At 37.0% G+C, this 24,364-nt stretch overlaps 2 protein-coding genes across 2 annotated transcripts; one reads left to right on the top strand and one right to left on the bottom strand.

Moving 5' to 3' along the window:
* Positions 1-1,757: 1,757 nt before the first annotated feature.
* On the top strand, positions 1,758-24,227 carry LOC135682765 (uncharacterized). Its single transcript, XM_065197790.2, has 4 exons — positions 1,758-4,251; positions 5,449-5,916; positions 13,703-14,184; positions 15,160-24,227. Exons 1-4 carry the CDS (start codon positions 3,798-3,800, stop codon positions 15,391-15,393), a joined length of 1,638 nt encoding a protein of 545 aa, XP_065053862.2. The 5' UTR covers positions 1,758-3,797; the 3' UTR covers positions 15,394-24,227.
* On the bottom strand, positions 18,299-24,292 carry LOC135682762 (protein disulfide-isomerase A4). Its single transcript, XM_065197785.2, has 8 exons — positions 23,960-24,292; positions 22,591-22,796; positions 22,155-22,293; positions 21,773-21,978; positions 20,975-21,282; positions 20,359-20,515; positions 19,359-19,589; positions 18,299-18,964 (listed from the first exon to the last, which is right to left on the bottom strand). The coding sequence occupies exons 1-8, from the start codon at positions 24,205-24,207 to the stop codon at positions 18,552-18,554; spliced, it is 1,908 nt and encodes a 635-aa protein (XP_065053857.2). The 5' UTR covers positions 24,208-24,292; the 3' UTR covers positions 18,299-18,551.
* Positions 24,293-24,364: the final 72 nt, after the last annotated feature.

Raw genomic sequence — 24,364 nt, forward strand, 5'->3', positions numbered from 1 at the left:
GGGAACAAACAAAGGCGCTCTGAAATTTGAATAAGCCGATATTAAGGCTAGTTTCTTTTAATTGATTTTTATAGAATTAAGGACCCATTTTGATACAATAAATAAAATAGGATAATATAGAAGACACAACATATTTTCACTGTCAGTATTACGATTTCTGTACACTTTCAAGAATTTCTCCCTGGTATTATAATTCTGAATTGCAATCAGTTCTTGAGGACTAGGGCCACTTTGTGATTTAGATACTTTAAGAAATTGCAGCAATAAGTTACACAAAATCTTAACGCAACAACATAACGCAGCAACTTAACGCAACAACGCAATTCAGCAATTTACGCACCAACTTACGCAGTATCTCAAACAAAGTGTAATTTCTGCGATGTTGCATTGAGAAACATTTTTCTGCTGCACGCCATTTATGCAATGGCCCTCTCATTGTGGGAACTGATTTTTCATCTTAGTCATCTCATCGTAGAAATCTGTTATTCATTTCCAAACAACACTTTCCTTTTACTTGACAATGTTTCCTTGCAGTTTTGGAACACAAACTTGATGTTGCTCAAAACATTAGGATGTGAAAGGTATGACCATCTTATAATTATCATTTTCAGTCATTTTGGCGTTGCGACTTGATTGGAACGTTTATTGGAACGTTGTTTTAACATATGCTATTGCTCGTTGCTCTTACGTTTCTGCCAATACTGAGCTTCCTTCGATGTTCCTCACAGTATGATCTTATAAAAGAGTGTACCATCTCTATAACGATTGCTACCGTAATTCTAAAATTCTGGCAAAAATCCCAGCACATGCCAGGTAGCATGCTTATGTTGTCAAATATCTTACCCCCAACTTCCCCTCTCATCCCCAAAGGAAAGGCTTGAAATCCCCTTGGCTATCGCTCGCACAGGCAATGTGTTGTGTTTACAGGTTCTTTTGGCACTCAACAAAAAGGATACGTTGATAAAAGAAGCCAGAATTCCTAATGCCCTTTCTTAATTCCAAACTGATAGGCCAAATTGGCATTGAAGAATGGTCTTGGTCCAAATTATGAAAATTGTCCGTGTTCAGACATCTATATCTACCATAATTGGCAGACTGACTCTATCTATCATAGGCTTCAAAATTAATGTTTACTAATTCATTGAGGCATTGTTACAGAAACCCCCGCCACCCTGCTCAAGCAAGGGCTCCCTAAAGAGTCAAAAATTGATGAACACACTCTTCGAAGAAAGCTCTGCTCTCCAATGGGAGCCGGAGCCCTGTTGCTTGATAATGAAGAAGAGGGACGGAGAATAGTTATGATGATGATAAAGAAACAGGCATTTATAATAATCTTGAGTAGAGAGCTAACGATTTACTTTTTCATTGAGCTTAGATCGAGCTGATTTTCTAACAATCTAGTTTTTTCTTTTTGTTACATACGGCCTGAAGAAATAATTTAAAACAAAGCAGCACCCTCTTCGAAAATATTTATATATTGAATAAACTATCAATGTTGCTATGGAAGCAAGTATGAAGGCGTTCGTACTGCCAAACTATCATAGCCTTATATACAAGAATATCTATACTAAGTAAAACTTGAAAATGTTTTTACGTGTTTGAATATTTTTATACAAAGATCCTTGATCTTTTTTCATTTAGCATTTCTTCTAAAATAAGGTCAATAATTTGCTGACATAAAAACACAAGATCAACAAAATCAACAAAATCTAGCAATACTTTTAAACTTAAAAATAAGAGGATACTCCATCTAATCTACCGTCGTTGTCTTCATGGGACTGTTTAGCTCTGAAGACGTGCATAGACGAGAGGTTGTTGGACAATTGCTTGTTTCTATCTCAAAATATATAATTTTTTCGCTTCACACAGAGGCACTGATAACATTGTTTAACAAAATGGCTGTTGGGTTTGTTTAAGACGGGGCGGGAAGTGCAAAGTTGAAGATTCAAGGTTGCTAGGTTTTTTAGAAGAATTTACCTTTGTACAATATCTTTTCCACAACTCAATTAACGTATTGCTATCTACAGAAGCCAGTCATGTAGCTGACGTTACAGGGGCAGCATATTGTATGCTTGGAACACATCGAAAACAAGACATTTTAGTCTTTTGCCTCTAATCTATTACTCTTTTAATTTAAATTCTCTGTACAGTCTAAATAAGCATGCATGCCTTGTGCAGCATGCCTCCTATGGTCTGTGATGCAGGCTAGCCTCCTATGGTCTAGTAACAACGATTCGTGTGGTAGGGTATTCGCGTAAAGAAGAACGAAGCATTTTATATATAGCGATCAAACAAAGCATTTTTCCGCACTGAAGCTAACCAGCTTAAGTAAAGTGGTTTTCTATAGCATTTAGATGGATCCTCTCAAATGAAATCTTTTCGCTCAGCTATATTTGTAACCGACATTGTTTATGGGAGTGAACGTACGTAAGACTGCAAAGGCCAAAGAAATTGCCCAGCTTTGTTGTGAGAAACCGAAATGAGGTACTTTAATATTACGCAAAACAAGAATGTTCTATTTGATGGTTTCCTCCCTTTAGCTTTGTGCCGCCATTGAAAGGAAGATGTTTTCTACAGAAAATGAAGTTGTTCGTGATTAAGCTTCGGGCTTGTGTAGATGCATTAACAAACGCAAAGGCAAGAAGCCGCCTCCTTTACTCTCCTCCGTTCACGTAGCTTTTCTCTTTTCCCTTGTCCTTATCCACGCTTATCTATATTGCGGATTTTTTGATGCTAATAAGGTTTTCTGTTTGAAGCGGGCGCCTCGTTTTGGCGCCAGCCTTTTTACCGCTCGGGATGTTACCGCATCATGTCATGGGCTCTTTGCATGTAAGTAGCTTTCGCAAAGTCCTGGGCACGGATCTCAGAAATAGCGCGATTATATGTTGAAAAGAAGCCGACTTCTGTTTAACGGGGCTGCAAACTTTGATAAGCTGTAGATCATTGCTGTGAGGTGTGAAGCTAAAAGGCTTGCCTACCCATACGGTTTGCTATGAGCAAGCACCGATGAGAACAGCCAATAGAAGAAACAACGCGCTGGAGATTAGACAACTGTGCGCAACGTTGCACGGCTTGTAGATAAAAAATAGTTCTTCGTGGTATTGAGTTTCTGTGGTGTCTCAATACTGTATCCATACGGATATTTCTATTAGTAGCAGAAGCGAGGTTTCATCTAAGTGGAATACGCAAACACGTGGACAAGCTAAATCATCTCTATTGTGACGTCGATCTCAGTTAAACCGTTTTTAAAGATAAGTAAATCTTTACTGTGAGCCAAAAAACTTTGATCGTTTCAAGTAAGGAGGATTTCTGGACGGTGCTAGTGGATTTCGCTGTTGTGAAAACAGATTTTCAGAATAAAAACCGCATTATTGTGAGGTGAGCATACTTTACAGTGCTTTTCTGTTCTCGAATATGTGCTATCTCTTCAATGAAATAATTAATAGGCCTTGAATTGATGAAGAGGCGGCCGACAACCAATCAGCGATCACTTACGTTTATTGTTTCGCTGGGATGAACTTAACTGCTCTATTGTTCCGGGACTGTCTTTCTTAGTAAAAGGCTCGCTGTGGGCTTCAACGGGTTTAATCGATAATTTCCAATGAAAAAACAACTCGAGTATAAACGGACGGGATAGCTGAATCGCATTTAATTAAGCTGTTTCACATTAAGGTCAGTGTATAAAAGTACTGTACAGCAAGGCTGTCATCAAAAACATAAAGGACAAAACGGTGAACGAAGCAGACGCTTGGGTTGATGGTGCATTGCACGGCAATATTCTTTGCACAAGATTCAAGATGGTTTTTGGTGGTAGCTGCCTTATTGGAATCGCACTTTTTGCTATATCACAACTCGTGTTAGTTTTTTCTGGGAAATCAGTTTCACCAAAGTTATCACTCGTGAGCAGATCTGTTAAAGATGGGGATCCTTGGAAAACTCGTGTTTCGAAAGCGTGGGAAATGTTACACTCCTCTCCGTGCAAAAAGCTACAATATGGAGAGAACTGTACCGAATTAAAATCAAGGAGGCGAAACCAAATGAACATCTACACTGCAGATAAAGAAAGAGGAGGAAAGGCCCTGAAGACAGTACTAGTTGAACGGGTAAAAGGACATTTCAAAGACAGTGATGCAGTTTTGGTTCTCGACCCTTATCCTGACGCACATTTCGGGCATACAGTCATCGTGTTCCTCATCGAATTTGTTGCAAATGCAAAAGGATGCCATAGAAAAGGCACATTTTTCACGACAGGTAAATATACTCGATTATTTGTATAAGATATTTTCTTTTTTATTGCACTTAAATTGCCCCTTTCTGGTTCTCCATCATTCTAACTACCATTTGACGTAAATATTAGCTTTTCTATTATGTGTCTACAAGCAATTTTAGCAGTATTGACGGCTTTTGAAAACATACAAAAAATTACATTGTTTATCACGCTTTGTTTTCGGTTTTTATCGCCATTTGAATAAGGGTGCAATGTCGTAAAATCGCTATTCCATCAACGAAAGATGCTTTTCAGCAATCTGTTTTTGTGAAAGCAGAATTAATTTTTCCATTTGAAATGTTGCAGTTTTGTCGATTAAAATTTAATCAGCTTTTGCAACCATCGATTGTTTTCGGGCTATTTAACTGCAAAGCTCTCTCACCACACGCAGGCTTCGTTTTTCGGTGTCCTCTATTTTACTTGAATTTGGAGTCTGCAGCTCAGAGATTCTGAGAACCGGCTATTCCGAATAGAGTGCTTATAGCAGGTTTTGAATGAGTGAATCACATTTGATCTTGCCAGTATGCAGATCGCATCATAATGTATGGTTAATGAGTTATATGTATTTTAATGATTGAGAAGTTTATCGACGTTTTGACGAAAATTGCCGAAATCTATTGCCGAACGCATTCACTTATCCTTCATGAATGTCCTAAGACCTTGATCTTGTTATTCAAACAACACAGCGACTAGTGTTGCGGTTATGACTAGTAATGATGCTTTTATCAATAGTAATCATGTATTTGGAAGTCGGAAATCGTACGGGGGAGGAGCACCACATCGCGGCCGGGAATAAGAGCGCGGCCAGCTAACTGATCGACCCTACTAAGGCCCTGCAAACAATCCGAAGGGTGAGAAATAGCATATGACGTCACAAGTCGCCCGAAATTAAAACGCCATCAGCTCTAAATAAAGGTCGTTAGCTAGTGTTTATGGCGATTAGTAGCAAAGCGACCTTGAAAGCAGTGGGGGCGAATTTAGCTTCTGTAGGCTATTGAAAGTACCTCCTTCATTTCTGTAAACAAGCCATGAACAAAATACATAAAGTAGCGTTTAGACTTCCTTGAAGTGACTTGCCAAACTAGTTTTCTCTAATAGTAAGCATCTTAACGAGCACTAAAAATGCCCCAAACCTGCTCTATGAAATTTAAAATCTTCACTTTTTATATCTATCATCACAGGGAGTGATAGCAAAGAATGTATGAGCATAGCACAAACAAGGGCGTGCAGAAATCGCATAGGCCACGGGAGGAAAGGTAGAAGAAAGTGCGAGATCAACTTCATTCCTCTGGTGCACACTGAAGGTGACATAAACACCACCCAGCGCTTGATGTGCAGGTCAGGGCTGCAGGGCTTTGCAAATTGCCCGGCATTAGCTGGAAAAACATTGACTAGGAGCAAGGACAAATGCTCAAACTCAGGACGTTGCAGCAGCCAAAGCAGGGGTACATACCGCAGCCCTCTTCTTCGCTTATTGTCGATATGCGAAAGATGTGATTACTCTGTGTTGGTGTCGGGCGGATGGAACGTACTGATGAACCAGAAACGTCATTTGGATAACCTGAAAGATATGAGAAACTATTTGAAAAGCAAAGGTTTCCTTGAGAAAAACATGAAGGCGTTCTATGCAAACAACCGTTCCATTGACCGTGAGTATATGTCTTTATTTATCTTTCTTTATCCAATTGAGCTTCGCTGAATTGTATGTTTTAAATGGAAACCGGTATTACATGTTTGCAGCTACTTGATTCTATCCGTCGATGAAAATCATTTCGACAGATGTCAGATGACAGATGAAAATCATATCAAGCAATTTGCTTGAAATCAAAGTGACTTTATAAATAATAGGTCTCAGCTTTGGAAAAGTCTCGATCGATAAATTTAAAAGAAAGATAGAACTATATATGACTTCAGAACTTTACCTTCAGCAATTCATGTGCCAGTTTTTTGTGTTTGAGATGTCTAGAGCAATTTGAAAGTTATTTCGTACATATTGTTACCTAAGACTAGATTAACAGCGCCCGTGCCTTTGACTACAAAGTGAGAAGAAAGTTCAATTATCTATTATTCGTTGTATTAAAAAATGTGTCTTTTCACCCTCTCTCCCACTACCGCTTTTTAAGAATTCATGACCAAATCAGAACCCCTTTTCAGGGCCTTCGACGAAGGCCCCCCCCCCACTTTTTTACAAAACAATAGAGTTTTTCAAAATCTTTTGTCGTGGGTGTTAAATTTTCCCTTGGCCCACCCACTTTTCAACTTTTGTCGGAGTCCATGCTTTTACAGAATCGAGAGTAATGGGAAAGTTTCTATCACCCCAGTGAACATAGATATGGGCAAGAATGATTCCAATTAAACTAAAGAAAAAAGGAAACATGAAGAATGGCATTCTGACCCAGAAAACCGCCAAATTTTTATATTTTCTGTTTGATCTTAAGGCAAGGTATCTCTTTTGATAACAGAAGGATATAAAAGTCTTCGTGTGTCCTTGATCTATGTTTAGAGAAATCTTTTTTAAGAACTAACCGCACTATTGAGAAAGATTTCTGGGTAACAGATACATATTTTGTAGGTGTGGCCAAGATATGCTTATCACCTGTTACAAAATTAAAACAATTTTATAAGGTATCTATAATACTTCAGAAGGAATTTTATCAGTTTTTGAAAGAATAAGCCAAACATTTCAAGTTTGATATCGCCAAAAAAAATACTTTTGGCTTTTGGGCGCTGAGGGACTAAAGATGACTTCAAATGTTCAAGGCTGTAGGATTCTATGCAAATATTCTCAGAGGCGTGGTATTCTACAAATTAAGGTGTGTGCTTAATAAACCTGCAAACTTTTCAACGCTGAAATGATAATGCTTCTATAGGTAAAATTTGAAAAAAATGACCTTTCTTAAGTAATAAGCTTAAGAGGGGCTTCACTTCAGGCCTATTTGGAAAAGGTACATTTGGATTTCATTTGCACGTTGAGAGAAAAGCCACGAGATATAAAATATTTTACCTCCCCCTTGTATAGAACACCATTATTTGCCATTTTGGCAGATTTTCTACGTAAAGCCATCTAGAAATGAGCAGTAGGCAGATGGGTAGAGAATCTCATAGTCACTGAGCGCTGGAGAGGCCAGACGATCCCAGATATGTTGTTTAGCAATGCAACCAAATATTGCAAACTATTTTCCGACGAAGATTTGATCTACAGATCCCACACGTTGAACTGTCTTTATCGGCTTTAAGATGGAGAGAGAAACAACGCTAAGCTTTGTACTTTGACCGTTAAAACGAATCCTCTTACTAAAATGATGTCTAAGCTCGCAGTCGAAAGCAAAATATTAGCGAACAATCTACCAGCATGTCGACATGGAAATAGAGAATTCTATGCTGTATTAAAAAAAAAAATTTTTTGAAGAACAAATGACTTTCTTTGTATCCACTTGATGAAAGTAGCATGTAAGAAGCTTCATTTTACCACACAATTAACAGCTTTTGAAAAAGCGGATTTTCTTTTCTGTCTATGCTAGGCATAAATGAGTGTTAAATTAGAATTGAGTTTCTTTGGTCCTAATCGTCTGACAGCATAAAGTACGCCTTCTTAAAATTGAATGCTGTTCATTTGACACCCCCATGAAGCATTCTTTGTCCGAAATAGATCTAGCTTAAACGTGTTTACGATTCAAAACTAATTTACGTGCAGTTTTATTTCGGTTTTGTCAAATACACTGCGCGTTCTCCTGTCGGGTAGCATATCGATTTCAGCCCCCTATCGAGAGCTCGTTAGGGATGTTTTCCTTTCAACATGCCGTTGCCCTTTCGATCTTACGAGCTATGGTTTTTTCTGAGGAAGCGACGCCAAAAATGATTGCGCTCTTTGCATATATTCTCTGCTGGATTGCACCTCTTTCTTTTTCATTCCGACCCAACTTTGAATGGTCCGGCTCAACTTCCTTCACGGATAATTTTCTGAAAAGGATTTCCACTGTGGAGGCACAATGTTTGCAAGCAGATCAGAGAAGCCGCGCAGTGGCTGGGGAAGGAGCTGTGCATAGCTATTAACATGACATATCCTTACAACCAGACAATAGGAAACGCTAGCCATTCAACAGATCCCTAGAATATTTATTAAAAGGAAATAAATGAAATATTTTCCAATGCACTATTATTATGCCAAAATCAATAAGTTTTGTATCAATCCACGTGGCATCTTTTAAGCAGATGAAAAATTCCGAAGCCTGAGTAATTTCCTTGCTTGAAAAAGAGAAACTGACGTATTAACCAATTTTAAAAAAAATATCATAACACTTCTCTCCAGCAAAGTTAGCTTGAATATTCTCAAATCTCGATAGCAAACATTGAAATGTCTTCGTTTACTCTTCTCCGAAATCCTGGAGCTCACTGCCTCTATACAATATATATCTATGAACTCTATTTTGTCTGTTAATTTTGAGTTCATTAATTATTTGTCTTCACAAAGTACGACACAAACATTTAATTTGATCCATGCTTGATTAAAAACAAGCCTTAGATAGATATCATATTCAGTTTATCTTTCATCATCTTCTATGTTCTTTTTGTTCGATGTTCTTTAAGCGTCTCTTCATCTCTCCATGAAACTCCGCAAAGGGACTTGAAACCTCAACGATCATACGAATGACAGAAAATCCAGGCATTCGTTAAGTATGTGTGTCTTTTCACTTGAAACAACAAACACCTTCTTAACATATTTTCTTTCTCGGGTTAACTTGAAGACACTTTTAAATAAGGTAAAGGTCTCGTTTTTAGCCTTATTTGATAGATTGGCTCTGTCGTCAAGGTTATCTAGTATGGTTATTATCTTTTTTAACTTTTTACAGCCCGCTAGAATTGCCTTCTACCGTCTTTATCGCTAATTGATTAAACACTACATGACAAAAAAGAAGGCAGATGGATTCAGGCTTTTCAGAGCTATCTTAATTCAAAAAGAGGGAAGAAAAATTAGTTCTTGAGATAGCAAAATGAGTCAATGCTAGTCATTATGCCTCCTATCTCCAATAGTCAACGTTGTTAGTATTAATTCAATGCAAGAAATAATCTGAATGTATCAGACTTATAGTGTGTTATATTCATCAGTTAGACAGGCTGTAGCTCATCTTATGTTCGCCTCACATTCCTGGTGATTTAATGCTATGCAAGTCAATAGGATTAAGTCATCTTTGAAGAAGATCTAGACAAATCTTCTTTCTCTTGTTCTGTAGATTCTCTTACTGATGTCTTAAGAATGTGTATCACCAATGTAAAGTCTTTTCAGCTCATGCCGAAGGATCGAGTCAATTTTATAAGAGCATTTTGATGGTTTTAATGCTGCGTGCTTGTTTTTCAAGATCTTTTAAAGGCGCTGTTCAATTTTCGGCCATACGATAAGCGATTACAGCAGTATCTGAAGGCGGCCGAACTTGCCCATCCAAACTTGCTTCGGCCATCTTTTAGATGATTACTCAAACTTTAATAAGGGCTTTTCCTTTGCCTTGTGGTTTTTCAGATCTTAGCGAAGATGGTTGGAAATAATTGACTGTATTCGTTGTTTTCAGCTTGAAAATAGGCGGACAGAAACCCCGCTTTTGATGCGGTGTGTACATCTGTTTCTAATAATTAGAACAATCTTTTACAGTGTCATGAGAAGTTGTAATGTAATTAGAGTCAAGATGCGACAGCCTAGATGTTAAATCTTCTATTTCAAAACACATTTAGGCCATCTATCCCGTTAATTGCCAGAAAACGTAAAAGGCTTTGACGAACAGTATAGTCGGCTGCTAACTTGAAAGTAATGAAAAATGTACTTTTAGCAACTTGCTTTCTAAGCTGCTTACAGAAATTCTTGCTGTTACGCTTTCTCTTTCTTGTTTTCTTGCGCTCTTGTAAATCCTTATTGTAAGTCCGGGAGTTATTCTCTTAGTGCTTTAACTGCTACGTTACTGGTTCTGTCCTTGGTGCTTTCTTCTTTTAGAAGGTTGGCGATCATGGATCTCCATTGTTGGCGGTCTTGAGCCATCTTCTTTAAATCTTCGTATCTTGGTGTGGCACTCCATTATTTGATGTTGTCAAACGATGTCAGTATGGGTCTTCTCTTCCACGTTTACCTTTAGTTTCGCCTTTAATAAGTTCTAGTTGCAGCGAGGCGTGTCTCATGAGGTGCCCGAAATAGGCTAGCTTTCTTGGTTTGATAGTGTTCAGTAATTCTTTCTTTATACAACATGTCTGAATGACCTCTACGTTGCTTCAGCGAGCCTGCCGCGAGATGTGTAGTACTCTTCTGATTATAAACATTTCAAAAGCTTCCAGCCACCATAGCCATTTAGTGTTTCTGGTTGCATTACTGCTATTTCTTCCTTCACTTCTCTAGATGCCATAGCATCTCTTGCAGCAAATATGGCATGGTGAACAACCAAGATGATTCTTCTGTTACTCTAGATACTGAGACTTGAACATATTTACCTTGATAAAATTTCTAAAAATTTAGTTTTCATTCTTCATGTACCAAAATTTATACCAAGACTTTCTTCTTTCTTCTTTATTTGCATTGTACATTCTAAAAGAGAATGATGACGAATAAAAGATAGGGAATAAAATATTTTTTTGGTCAATACTTTTGTTGCTTACTTGTTAGATGATATTCTTGTTCATGCAAACACAATTTACATTGTACTGCCTTATAAAACTGCTTGCATTTCATTTTATATCTTTGCTTAATGTTTATAAATATAAAAGATAAAATGGTAAATACATTAATCTTCTGTACTTGATATGAACATATTAAAGTTTCCAGAAGAAAAGTCCTTGTAATCTATAGAGAAAAAGGGGATGTTGCTTCTATGAAAAGTGGAAGAGATATTTCAATAGAATCTTCGAACTTTCATGATATTTCGAGTTAAGCTAATCAAAGAAGATATCTCCAGCGCACTTTTGGTAAATTGACATGCAAGATATTGCTCCTCGAGAAACTCCTTGAGTTTTGAAATTAAGTGTATTAGTATCGTTTGAAGATCTCCATTTACGATCTGTTCCTTGCCCGGCGTAAGAATGTTTAATTAACGTTCCTGAAGCTGCAATTCACGTGATTTCTACTTAGCAAACTGCCATTGGGAATTTCAGATGCGATTTACCGTCACGGTTAAGAGCAAAGTTTGATGTTTATATATTCGCATTTTTGAAGTGGGTTCGCTTGCAAATTTCGGATATTTCTCTGCTTCGAAAACAAGCACTAGGAATTACTTCGTTCGTGTAAGCAGAATGCCAAAATCCCACACCGCTAATCAACTTTAATTGAGAGGATTAGGATGTTTCAAACCCATACCAACAATCTAAACATAGGCAAGCTGAAACTGAAAATAATGAATTGATGTCGTGCTATTCACTGTACTTAGTATTCCCGCTCGCAAATCAACCCATGGAAAAAGTTCTTGCAACCTTCCGAATTGAAAAGCCACGGTAGTGTGACCCCGAACTTGCAAATGAAAAGTGTGGTTCTTAATTTTTACGATATTAAATTTTCTTTGCCATGTGACTCGTGACGTTTACTTGGTCGCAAACAAAAACACCGCATATAAACTTGTGCCCATCGGCATGTGTTAAACTGGATTTCGCACATAGGGACAGGCTAAGATCATACGCTAGCACAATGGTCAGTTCATTTGTCGGGCCTCTTAATTAGTTGGATAAGTTTCCATTGAATATTCCGACAACTAATTATGGCTTAATGAGAACAATGTCCAAGCGGATCAATGTGTTCGTACTATCGTTGAATTTCGTTGCTGCTTCGCAACTGGGCTGAGTGACTGAATACAGACAAATACGTCATCATTGGTTATGATGCCTTTGTCAAAAATTTGAAGCATCTTATAAACAGTACACAGCGAGCAAAAGTAATAACAGAGGTAGAATAAAAGAAAGCTGAAATTATTTTGCAACATTTTTAAATTGACTTGCCACATATCAACTGAGGATTATAAGCAAAATCAGAGTTTGAAAAACACTTTCAGGGAAAGAATTTGTCATCAATCTGTTTTGATAAGATGTATTTGCTAAACTTCATGTTTAGCAAACTTGATATCGAAAACAACTTACTAACTTCATTTTTCATTTGTAAAGAAAATTTTAACTACAGTAGAAACCCGCATAAAAGAACCTAGGTTTTTTCTGGCAGCCTGAATAGGTTCTTAATTAACAGGCTGCTATTCTAAATTCCAGTCTAAAAGGTTTTTAACAAGGCTCTCATATACGTACAGGCCTTGCATACATTAAAAATGTTTTCCACCTCAATGTTCTTATAAAAACAGGTTTTTATGCGGGTTTCTATTGGATTTCCTAAATGTTTGCTGTTCAAAAATCAATTACTCTGCTATTTCAAGTGCATTTTCCAGGTTCAATCGTGCAGCTTTTTTAAACTTCAATGCTACTTGAACTCTCGTTTAGATATTTCTCTTGATTACACTTGCACGGTAAATCTCTGGCAAATTGCTTTTTTAGAGTTACTGTCCCAAATATCTCACGTAAATTGCATTTTACGTTGCATTATAACAGTAATTGTGGATTGACATGGAAAATTGGTTAAACTTAGAATGTTCTTGACAGAAAACATGAAAAATGAGCAGTATATGGGCTATTTGATGATTATCGTAAATCTGAGTTGTCCGGAAATGATAAAATAGATGAAAGCAAATGCTGTAACGCATTAGTTGATATCAGTTTGGCATTAGTTCTTGAGTTGATTGGGTCAAGATATATAGATATTTACAAAGTCGTTAACGTGTCTTCATAATCGGCTGGTTAAATACAATATCAATTATAAAAGTGAGTTAAACCTATTTGATATAAGTGTATTGCCATCCCTTTAATTAAAAGTGTAAATGTAGAATGGTCAGGGGATTGTCAAGTGCGCGTTGACTCTGGTCACTTTGCAAAAACTCGTTTTCTGAACCTGGAAGAATCCAGAATTCTTATGAATAAGGAACTTATGTGTTGACAAAAACCTGTTGTTCTTTTCATAGCTTACAGCTTTGCAATATCCCAGTGCGGAGCGCAAAAAGTTGCGCCATTACATTCATATTATTCTGCGTCTATCTGTGAGGCAAATATATTTTATTAAGCTGAATTATTCTGCGTCGGAAACAAAAACCTCTGATGAATAACATGTTGCTTATTCATTAAAATACGCACTTTATTCGGTTAAACGTATTATCTAAGATCAGGAAGCTAACGGGACGTTGAATATTAAGTGTCTGTAAGCCATTTTTTCATCGCGATAATCTACAGAAATGATTTTGCTTAGTATGCAAATAATAGGAAATTTTAGTAAAGAATTAGTTCCAGTCGTTCTTTTTGCAACGACGTTGTTTTGTTTGCAAAGCCATTGCATTTGCTTGAATGATGTAACGCTAAATACTTGAGTTGCTTTCGTTTTAGTCGACAAGAATAAAAGCACAAAGGACACAGTGCCCGCCACAGAGGCTGGGGGAATATTGAGTCACATTGGAGATATTTGCAAAATATCATCAGAATGCATCGATTCTTTTGTCATATATCTCAATGGGCCTACACTGATGAATGGCAACATGTTGCTATGGGACAGAAACAGAGATGGAGTTGCCGACGGCACTGAAATACTGAAAGTGAGACAGCTACTTGGGACACTTGAAGACTGCAATGCATCTTGGGTAACAATAATAGCAGATCAGAATTATGCCGGGCATTTGGTGGATCGTATAAGAGATCTTCGTAGCAGACGTGCCAATCAAGTATTTGAGAAAATATCGGTTTATGCGTCCTCTACGAAGCGCAGTTACACTTGGGATCGTTCTTTTACGAGATTTTGGATTGCAAGAGATAACATATGGTTTCAGAAGAACCAAACTGGGGTAGCGAGAAAGACCAGGGAAGTCTACAAGGTAAATAGGAGGATCGTCAAGTTAACATTTATCGTTGCCTTCACGCCAATTATTGTGCCAAGTTGCCTAATTATGTGTCGAGGGAATTTTGGCGGGGAAGAAGTTACTTTTGCGCCCAATTCTCAGTAATTACCAGGTCATAAAGTTATAATCTCTATGACTATTCAGAGCAAAGCTTGAAATCATTTTCCAAACGAAACCAATACCTGAGTCGGTGTATTTCTTTATTGGTTAATCAAGAAATGAACTATAGCATACATAGAGAGAACCATGCTCTTGGTGGTGGATTACATAAACTATTGAAAAACATTTTGAGTCTTTTGGTATGAAAATTAAGTTGTAAAGAGAATCAACACTCATCGAACTGAAATGGGCCGATTAATACTTTATGCACCCAAGAGAGGCTACCGATCCATCTTTAAGAAAGCACTGTCTGTGTGCGTGTTTTAACTATGTTACTTTCCCCCAAAACCACAAGCAAGAGAAAGCCAAAACGCTTACAGCTTGTAAAAAGATCAGTCTTTAGATGTACAATGACCGACTTGTTTAACCAGAAATTGAATCAACGGGATGTAAATAGCAGATAAAATAACGGTCTGTTTAAAATCTATCAAATTAATCCTCGGACGGGGGAGTACTTATAGCCGCAACGAACTCAGTCCTTGCCTTTACGCTCAAATCATAGAGTTAAAATCTTCTGACTCTGCGCTCTACTTTAATTCATGAATGAACTGTCACATTAAGTATCGATTAAAAAATCCCCTTCGTTAGAATTTTTTCATCAATGACTTTAAGCTTATGGTTTTTAGCTATTTTTGCATCTAGCATCCCTTCTCCTATTACAACATAGACTTTCTACGTTGGGTCCATTTCGAAAATCGGGGTTTTTTTATCTCTCTGGCTACTTTCTATCCAGTATAATACTTTAGTCACTAGTCTATACTTTAGTTAAAGATTTTATTTTGCTTTCATCAGGAAGTGAAGGGACGTTTGCCAAGCAGATTCTCGACAAGAGAACTATCGCCAATGCACGGGCGAAACAGGGCTATAAATGGTGATTTCGGTGACGAGCCTGGTTGCCAGATAACGTCCACCAGTCACCGGTCATCGTATAGGAGATCTTCGTTCTTCGAAATAGCCAGAAAGTGGTTTAGGAGGCCGCGAGGGACGACCGAGTCATCGGAAGAAGATCTTCCAATACCAACGTAATGTGACGTCACTAGAGAATTTGGCAGTCCTTCCAAGTGCTCCCGCTAAGATAAAAAAAACTAAAGAATTGGAACCCAGATATCCATTGTGGCGAAAAAGGAATTTTCCACAACAGAATAAACACATAGTGTTATCAAGGCCCTTCAGGTACAGCCTGGCCCGGCAAACAAAAGGACCTACAACCTTTTTTGAGAATGAACTCAGACTTGTATAGTTCCTGTATAGATTTTCGCAGTGGACGTCCCACTTTAAGGAACTCTATCCGATATAGTCCCCTGTCTCTCCAATTCTTTTGTAACAACATTTTATTTAAAATGGGGTCTAGCTCTTTGAGGTGAGATCTACCTCTTTACAGTGGGATTCTATTGTTAAGCTACTTGCCTGCAGCATCGATTATACCAGGTGAAAATACTGTGCTTTGCAATATATTGTAAATAGATTAACTTATGTACAGCTCGTTTAGATGAAATATATGAGTACATGTGTCTAATCTGTGAAAGAAGTTGAAATAAAGTGTAGTGAAGTAATTGTGTAGAAAATGTATCCTACGAGAACAGTGACTATGAATTAGTCTTTAGAGTTGGACGCGAACATGTAGCTACAACTATGCAAGCGACCTGTCTTTACGAATCGAAGAATAAGTCATATTCTCGAAATCAAGATATTGGCACCATCTGTGTGTCTATCGATGCATTGTGACTATTGGAAAACCACAAGCAGTAGAGATTTGTGTCGGTGGGGTTATCCCAATGATCTATAAAAAAGAATGGATCGAGCTTCTAATGTTACCCGAGTGTCGCCATCCGAGAAAAGGGCCCTAGAACAGCCTATGCTAGGAGACGGCCTTAAGTATCAGTCCTAGCAATGTATTCAGCTGCTCTGGCCTTGTTCTTTTTCAGGACTAATACACACAGCAACGTATTCATATCGTTAAAGTATTGCTTTTGAGGAATGGCTTCCCGCTATTGTTTGGGGCCCTCTTCCTTTCCAAATTGAACAGGATTCAAACTTTGGTGTTTCAAGACAATAGGAAGCTCGATCCAGTCTTTTTCATAGATCAGTGGGTTATCCAGAGCCGAGGTGGGTGGGTGGTGGTAGGTGATGTTCGGGAGTGCTTGAAGGGTGATGGTAGCCCAAGGATAGTCCACCACCCCTACCAAGAATAAAAGCACAATGCAGCTAAAGATTAAAAAATAATAGGACAAACAGCAGCGAATTTTCGAAACGCGCGTTCAAAGAGTAAAAATAAGTAGTGATTTGATTGACAACTTCTAAACAAAACTAATACCAAACAGAAGAAACTGAACTTGTTGTATTTGAGTGTAAAGAATTAGAATTAAATAGATCTAAGAATAAAACTGGCGTGTTTTCTTGTCATGCTTTCCTTATCAAAAAACTTATGTACTCAGAGCCCTTACAGGAAAGTTTAAAAATAGTATAGTCATCGATTAATCAAAATAGAATGCACTTTTTATTGAAGGTCGTGGAGCCTGAAGTCCACAATAAATAACAGAACTTAGAATAAATCATAAACATTACAAAAAATCTATTTTTAGAATCCAAAAACTTTGACCAAATAACCTAAAAGAACACCATGAAATACTTATAAATACCGAAAATCATTAAATATATATTGCGACGTCATGACTTCAGAATTCTATTGGGGGTGAGATTCCGCTTTTCTAATTCTAGCAGTTTATCAGAATAAATGCTTACTGACTTTCAGTATCATTACTCCCTAAAAAGTCTAAAATGGAGAAATTGTTCATGGTGCCTGGAACCAAGGGTACCGTTAAGTACCCTTCAATTCTAAAAAGACTTTGACCCCTTTCTTAGATGAGACAAAAGAAATAGCATTTTTCTGCAGTGCATGAAAAATTTGGAGATATTTACTGGGGTCTCAATAATTAAATAGACAGGGCTTCGCGACGCTTCAACGATTTCCAAGAATGCTTTAACTGCAGTCTTCTTTCAGCACCTAAAACAGCATGTCATTCTTAACACGTGTCATGCTTAATCATGGTTGGAAAGATTGCATAATCCTAGCAGAATAATTGTCAGTAAAACAGTAAAACGGTGGCAAAGAAGAGTGCATGAAGTTGACAGCTGAATTAATTTGCGAGTGCCAAAAGTATAGTAAGAGAAATAGCAAATTTGCAGCTTAAAAGGATGTGTTCTAGGGTGGTTTCCTAAATCACTTCACTGCATTGACCTGCCAGATGTTACGTCTCACTCTCTCAAATTATGCGTTATGAAGCTACATTCTTTTTTTATAAGAACCAGTAAATTTAAGTTCAGGCTGACTGTTCTTAATTTTTTCGAAAATCTGAGGCTGGATTGTTCTTAATTTTTTCTTAAATTAAGAAGGTGTAAGCAGTGCTATTGCTAACTTTTTCGCTCTAAGGAGGTATTCAGGCCTCATTTGCCAACAAAGGGAGTGAGACAGCCTTAATTTGCTGACAAATTTGAATATCCACCGAAAAAGCACCCACACATCGCTAAAAATCCTCGATTTTGAGAAAAAACGTTGTTCAAAATTGCATTTTGCAGAAGCTCAGCCTCAGCTTGTTCTTAAATTGTTCTCAACTTTTGACCAGTTTTGAGGCCCATGTTCTTATGAAATTGTTCTTGCAAAAAAAGAGTGTATTTCTCGAATCAAGATACTTTTAGAAGTCAGGTGCAGCCGCCTGCCGTGGGGCCATAAATGATGATTTTTGCAGTCATCAAGAGTCCTGAGCATTCTAAACACATCCCTGTAAACAACAACCCTGTTGATAAGACCGGAGCTCAAAAACATTTATTTTCTTTAGGCCCATAATATTTCTTGGATGGTCTGTATGATGGCATGATTTCAATAGCCAAAGCGAAAGAGTTATCGATAGATTCCAGACAAGGACAGTTGAAATCTTTTTGTCTATAATATATTTTCTTCCAATCTACTCGAAACACTAACATTATTGGCTACATAAAGCATATTTCTCTATACTTTATAAAAATTGTACATTCATAATTCTGAAAGTAAAAGAGCAGAGAGTTGTAGCCAGACATAACTTTCCCGATAACGCCTTGGCCGTTCAGGAATCCAAATAATTTGAAACTCTTTATGCAACATTAGGTCACTCTGTTCTTAGTCCCTATGCATTGCGTAGCATTGTTGATTACAGCTCATCTTTGCCTTTCTTAAACGAAGCAACAGCTCTTTCTTCCAAAAATTTTGAAAATCCTTCAACAGTACGGTCACCATCAAACCTGATGGGGTCGCTTTTCTTGCCAGGTGGGGCAAAGTATATTGTCGGAAAACCTTCTACCTTGAATTCTGGTGGAGCATCATTCGCTGTGGCATCCATCTTTGCAATAACTAGATTCTTGTCGGATTTGTATTTCTGACCAAGCTTTTTGTATATAGGATCTAGAGATTTGCAGTGGCCGCACCACGGAGCATAAAATTCAATCAAAACATCTTTTGATTCATCCATTACGATTTTGTCGAATGTATTTCCAACAACAACTTTGACAGGACCATCATTTTTCTTTGGCTCTGGAGCAGACTTTAAAATGGGCTTCACATCACCTGGAGAAAAAACAGAAACAGTTCATTTGAAACTTTGTTCGACCCATCTGGTTTTCAGGTTTCTTAAATTCCATTTGGTTACAATAGGTTTGTTGGTATGCTGATTGGTTGGTTAGATACAATTTTAAATCTTAATTTAGAATATCAAGCTGGACAATTGTAGATCACATTTCTATGGACCTTTACATCTTCTGAATCAAGTCACTGCCATGAAACAGCAAGTTGAATCTAGAGTAGTATAAGTAGATGAAATTCGTCAAACGGAATTTGCATTGAGCAAAGGTTGAGCAAAGTATCCCTCTTATCCAAAGCCCATTGTCCTGTTCATGAAGCATATCTAGCAATTGGAATCGGGAAAAAGAAAAATATGATTTGAAAAAACGCAGTCATTTACCTTTTAGACATGAATCAATAAATTCTTTCAAGTCGTCTTCGCTGAATTCATCATCCATTGCATATTTGAGTCCTTTCTTGTCAAAGAATCCTACATTAACATCCTCCCCTGACTCTGCTAGTCCCAGTTCTTTGAGTTTTTCAGCATATGATTCCTCATCAGCAACAGCAAATTGTATGTCAGGGTAGGAGTGTGCAACTTCAACAACTTTGTTTCGCCAATACTGTGTCACTGGAAAATTGAAGAAAAGTTAATCATAATTTGACATTTTCTTCCATTGGAATTGTATTTTGCACAGCCATAAAAACAATAATAAATATTAACACTGAAATTGTCAAAAGCTTCTAGGAAAGAGCCAAGGTATAACAACCAAGGCTTCAGTAGCGTACCCACGGGGGGGAATAGGGGGGTCCAGACCCCCCACTTTTCTAAAATATGGCCCTTGAGATTTGTCCAAAAACGATGTAAAACTCATTGGGGGCAGGGGGTAGTATACTGTATGCTTGTGTCAATAACAATTGTAAAATACTTTGCTTTTTACCGAAGCTAAAATGAATCAAATAATGGGGAAAAAGTTTGCAAAAAGGGCGTTTCCCCGCATTTGCGAGTGTTTGAAGGGCGTGGCCAAATTTTTGGGGACTACGCCCCAGACCCCCCCCCCACTGCTACAGCCCTGGGTATGCAACTGCAAGGCTTGTGACAACAATAAGAGCCTTAAGAGGAATGTTTATGTTACGATTGATGTCCTTGTGCTATGAATAAAATAGAAAGCCTAAAAAAATGTAGCATTATCAGTTTAAAAAATCAGTAGATGAAATGTATGACATCTTGAAAATGTTTGGCCAGCTTCTGACAAATAAATTTACTGTTTGAATTTTTAACAGGTCCTTAGACACAGAAAACATTCAATTAATTACAAAATAACAAAATTTGAGCAACCCAAATAGAACATAATGAGCAAATCTAGGTCATAGACATGTAACATAAAGAAAGCACTTACTTGAAGCATAATCATGGTCGAAGTTGACATCATAATACACGACAACAAGAGGCCTTTTGGAAAATCGCTTTTCTGTGTGAGACTGAATGTGCCCAACCAGGGGAGCTGAGTGTTTTTCATAAAAATTCTGTATATCTGCTTGCGTTCCCTTGCTATCCTAAATAATGATTAAAAATAAAATAACTATAAGTATTTCTTTAAAAAGTACTGTATAACCAACTTGATGTATCTATGAAGAACATGTAAATAGAGAGCAGAAAAAGAGAACCTGATTTTAAATCATTGCACCAAAACTGGAATTGCATCAAAGGCATATTATAAAATATTTTAAACCATTACAAATTGCTTTTGTTAAACCAAGTATTTGTCAAAAATTGTAGAAGAAATGTTTTTTTGCACAATTTATTTGGAAAAGTTTTGCACCATTCTGGAATATCATTTTCAAGAAATCTTATGGCCTACTATTTGAAGCTGGGCTCTTTGCAGCTTTTTTGGGGACAACTAGTGAGGTAGCTTTTCTTACATTATATATATTAAACCTACATTAGCAGAAAAACACAATATCTATCATTTGAATACAAAAATTGGCAAAATAAAGAAGCAAATGGTAATTTACCTTAAAAATTTGATATTTTGGTTCATACTTTGACGTTAAATGACTTGGATGGATAATAATGATGCTGCTCTCTTTAATGCTAAAATGCTTCTTTGCTTGTCCATCAAAAGTGTGCCCAAATGCATAATCATCCCTGAGGTCATTGTTAGTCTCAAGATATGTGGTATAAAGAGGATCATTTTCATCACTGAATACCCCAAGAACAACAAAATCATCAATGGCCTGTTTCATAAACTCCTTCACTTCTCTTAATGTTGGCTTAAGCTTAGAGCTTGGTCCAACCTGTCCTTCCATGTATGATATAATACCTGAAATGGAGACATTTGGATACAGAACACGTATGAAAACAGGTATGAGCATAAAAAGGTACAAAGAAAAGCAACTGGAAATTTATTAACTCTCTGCTAGAGGGGGGAGTTGTGGAAGTCCATTTGAGAAAGTTTGAAAAATTCTGGTGCTAAAAATCACAACAAATTTAGATAGAAGGTCTGGTGCTCAAAATGTTCAAAGGCAAGTTACAAAACATAATAACTGATTACAAAAAATCAAAACACTGTTGCCTAATGATTACTGCAAGCATGAATATTTGAAATGTAACTTATAACTGTCCTGTTGTAAATTACAAAGTGTACTTAACAAATACAAACAACTCATTAAATTTTTGGAATTTAGGGAGATAGCAATCTGTGCATAAAAAAGGGAAATGACTTGGCAATGTCGAGACTGACTCCACACTGCAGTGAACATGTGAAAAATAACATACAACGGAACGTAATACAATAATGAATTTCTTTCTACCTGTTTGATCTCTTCCACCTTTGTATTCAGAATGCTTTCCTTTTCTGAAAACTTTCAGTGTTGGGTAACCAGTCACACCATACTGCTTGGCTAATTCACCCTCTTGAGTTGCATCAACCTTGGCTAGCAAAATTGGCTGTTCTCGATTCTTTAATACTTTTGCAGCCTTTTCATATTCTGGGGCAAGTCGTTTACAGTGACCACACCTACAACCAAAAGGCATCTTTAGAAACCTTGATAAATGAAGGGTTTTGAACACTAAAATATTGCTGTTAGATAAAATTTTCTATTTTTTCAATTAATGTACTATCATATATATTTACTTCTATGACATACATTTCTAAAACAAATTTTGTTGATAAATTCATGATTGCAAGCATACCATGGTGTATAGAACTCTACTAGCATCAGATCCTCCCTAGAAGTTACTTCTGCAAAATTATCCTTAGTGAGAGTTATAACTTCCTCTGGAGGAGGCTTCCAATTTGGATCTGATTGCTCTTTCATGTAGTTTACAATTCCTAGAAAATAAAAATCAGCAAGAAATAAGCAAGAACTATTTAATAAAAAGATACTTTATTGGAATTTACAAAATACTATGATTATAAAAAAATACTAGTCCAAAAGAATGCTTTTAAATATATATTATAATGCCGAGACACAAATTTGCTCAGTTCATTGTAGCTTACAAATGATGCTTTTATAGTGGTAAATATATAAAAAATTGACACATGCAGACTATAAACATCTTCATCAAAAGCTAAACAATATTAACATTTATTATGAAATCATTAATTTGGGCATAGAAAAGAACTCACCATCTTCTTCCCTGGGACCATCATAATCATATGCCTGGCCTTTACGAAATATTTTCAGAGTAGGGTATCCTTGAACTTCAAATCTTGATCCAAGATCAGACTCAACTGTGGCATCAACTTTTGCAAATGGCACTGGAGGACTTTCATTTTTCATTCTTTGGGCTGCCTTTTCATACTTTGGTGCTAGTGTCTTACAGTGTCCACACCTATAAAAGAAAATTTGATTAATACTATAGTGTCTCCTTTTTGACTGGCTTCACATTATCTCACGTGTGCTACATTTATCTTAATGGTTTGGACAATCTAGGTTGATTTGGTGTTCCTTTTAGCCCAGAGGTTTTCCTAGCTTTATAATAAGATTTATGTTTATATCTTGTTACAAAAAAGCTTGTTGATGTTTGCCAGTAGGTAAAAGGTTCAATGCCAAGAACAGGGGTTCTTAATTGCTTTGAGTGCCGGGCCTGAAAAGCACATGGATTTTCTCCGAGGGCCACTGTGTTTTCGACTTTTACATAGCTTGTGTCAAAAAAGTTGCACAAATTGATAAGTTCTATATATATTTTATATTCATAAAATTTATGTGTGTTCATTTTCATGAAATAAGTTTGGGAAAGGTGGATGAGAGGAGATAAAAAGGGAGGGAGATAATAACAATTAGGAACCAGATGCTGGCTTGATGTTAGAGGAATTGGCTCAATGAGCAATACCCGACGGCTTCACATGCCCAAGGCCAGGGACAACTTTCTGGGGGATGGGAACTAAAAGCTTCAAAAGGTAACAAAGTAAATAAAGCCAAAAAAATAATCACAAAAAAGTTTGCAGCATGTGTTTCTTTTACCAGATTGAATCAGAAGACAGTTGTGCTTTATGTCCACGTAAATGTAAATACATAATTATGTTGAAGAAATAAAAAGAGTTCAGTCCATGACATTACGTGGGCCCGAAGGACACATCCACACCATAGATCTTTTGTTGGGCAATCGCTACTTTTTCTGTAAAATCCATTCCATGTTATTTGATTGAGCAATTTTGTCAGGTCATTGCACTAAACTGCCCAATCTAATATTGTGTTTGTGCTCAGAATATATTTCTTTCTTAATATATTCTAATTTATTTAATTTTCCTAAAATCATGTACAATTCAGGATGCTTAACATGATTTGACAAGAAGATAACTTCAAAAATTTAAAAAGGCCTATTCATATATATTTTACAATAATATGTAACCTATTATAGAAACAATTAGACTTAAACTTTTTCTGTATAATCGACAAAACATAATTGAACAGAAAAGATGTACATTTTTGTTATTGTAGGCAATTTTACCTTGCCATTGTCGGTTTTTTTTAAAAAAATGGGGAAAGACATACCAAGGCGCATAAAACTCAACAAGAATGACGTCATGTTTATTGATAACATCGTCGAAGTTTCCTGTGGTCAACACAAGTACCCCATTCTCCTCCTTCACTTCACTTCTCTCCTCTGACTCACTGCTTGGTGTATCCTCTGCGATGTCAGATTCTTCTTTTTCTGTTGCAGGATCGTTAACTACATTTTCATCTTCACAAAACAATGAGGATATAAAGAAAGTCAGTAAGACGGCTTTAAACAACCACATTTCTTTGGCGTTATTAGTAATTTGTGTAGCAAAAACAACTTTTAGGCCCCCACCGTGAAACTCTTTGAAGTGACAATGCAACACGAGGCTTGAATGGTAAGGTCTCGCTTTCAAATGTTTTCCCAAAAGTTTTCGACCAATGAAATTCGCCCAAATC

Source organism: Rhopilema esculentum, chromosome 16 (assembly GCF_057945365.1).
Source record: "Rhopilema esculentum isolate cy_ngs chromosome 16, ASM5794536v1, whole genome shotgun sequence".
Classification (NCBI taxonomy): domain Eukaryota; kingdom Metazoa; phylum Cnidaria; class Scyphozoa; order Rhizostomeae; family Rhizostomatidae; genus Rhopilema; species Rhopilema esculentum.

Coding starts and splice junctions, on each gene's coding strand:
- LOC135682765 (XM_065197790.2), top strand. CDS start 3,798: ATGGTTTTTGGTGGTAGCTGCCTTATTGGAATCGCACTTTTTGCTATA. Junction 5,917..13,702: donor AAACAACCGTTCCATTGACC/GTGAGTATATGT, acceptor CTTTCGTTTTAG/TCGACAAGAATAAAAGCACA. Junction 14,185..15,159: donor AGACCAGGGAAGTCTACAAG/GTAAATAGGAGG, acceptor TGCTTTCATCAG/GAAGTGAAGGGACGTTTGCC.
- LOC135682762 (XM_065197785.2), bottom strand. CDS start 24,207: ATGTGGTTGTTTAAAGCCGTCTTACTGACTTTCTTTATATCCTCATTG. Junction 21,283..21,772: donor AGGTGGAAGAGATCAAACAG/GTAGAAAGAAAT, acceptor TCTCCATTTCAG/GTATTATATCATACATGGAA. Junction 20,516..20,974: donor CAAAATATCAAATTTTTAAG/GTAAATTACCAT, acceptor ATCATTATTTAG/GATAGCAAGGGAACGCAAGC.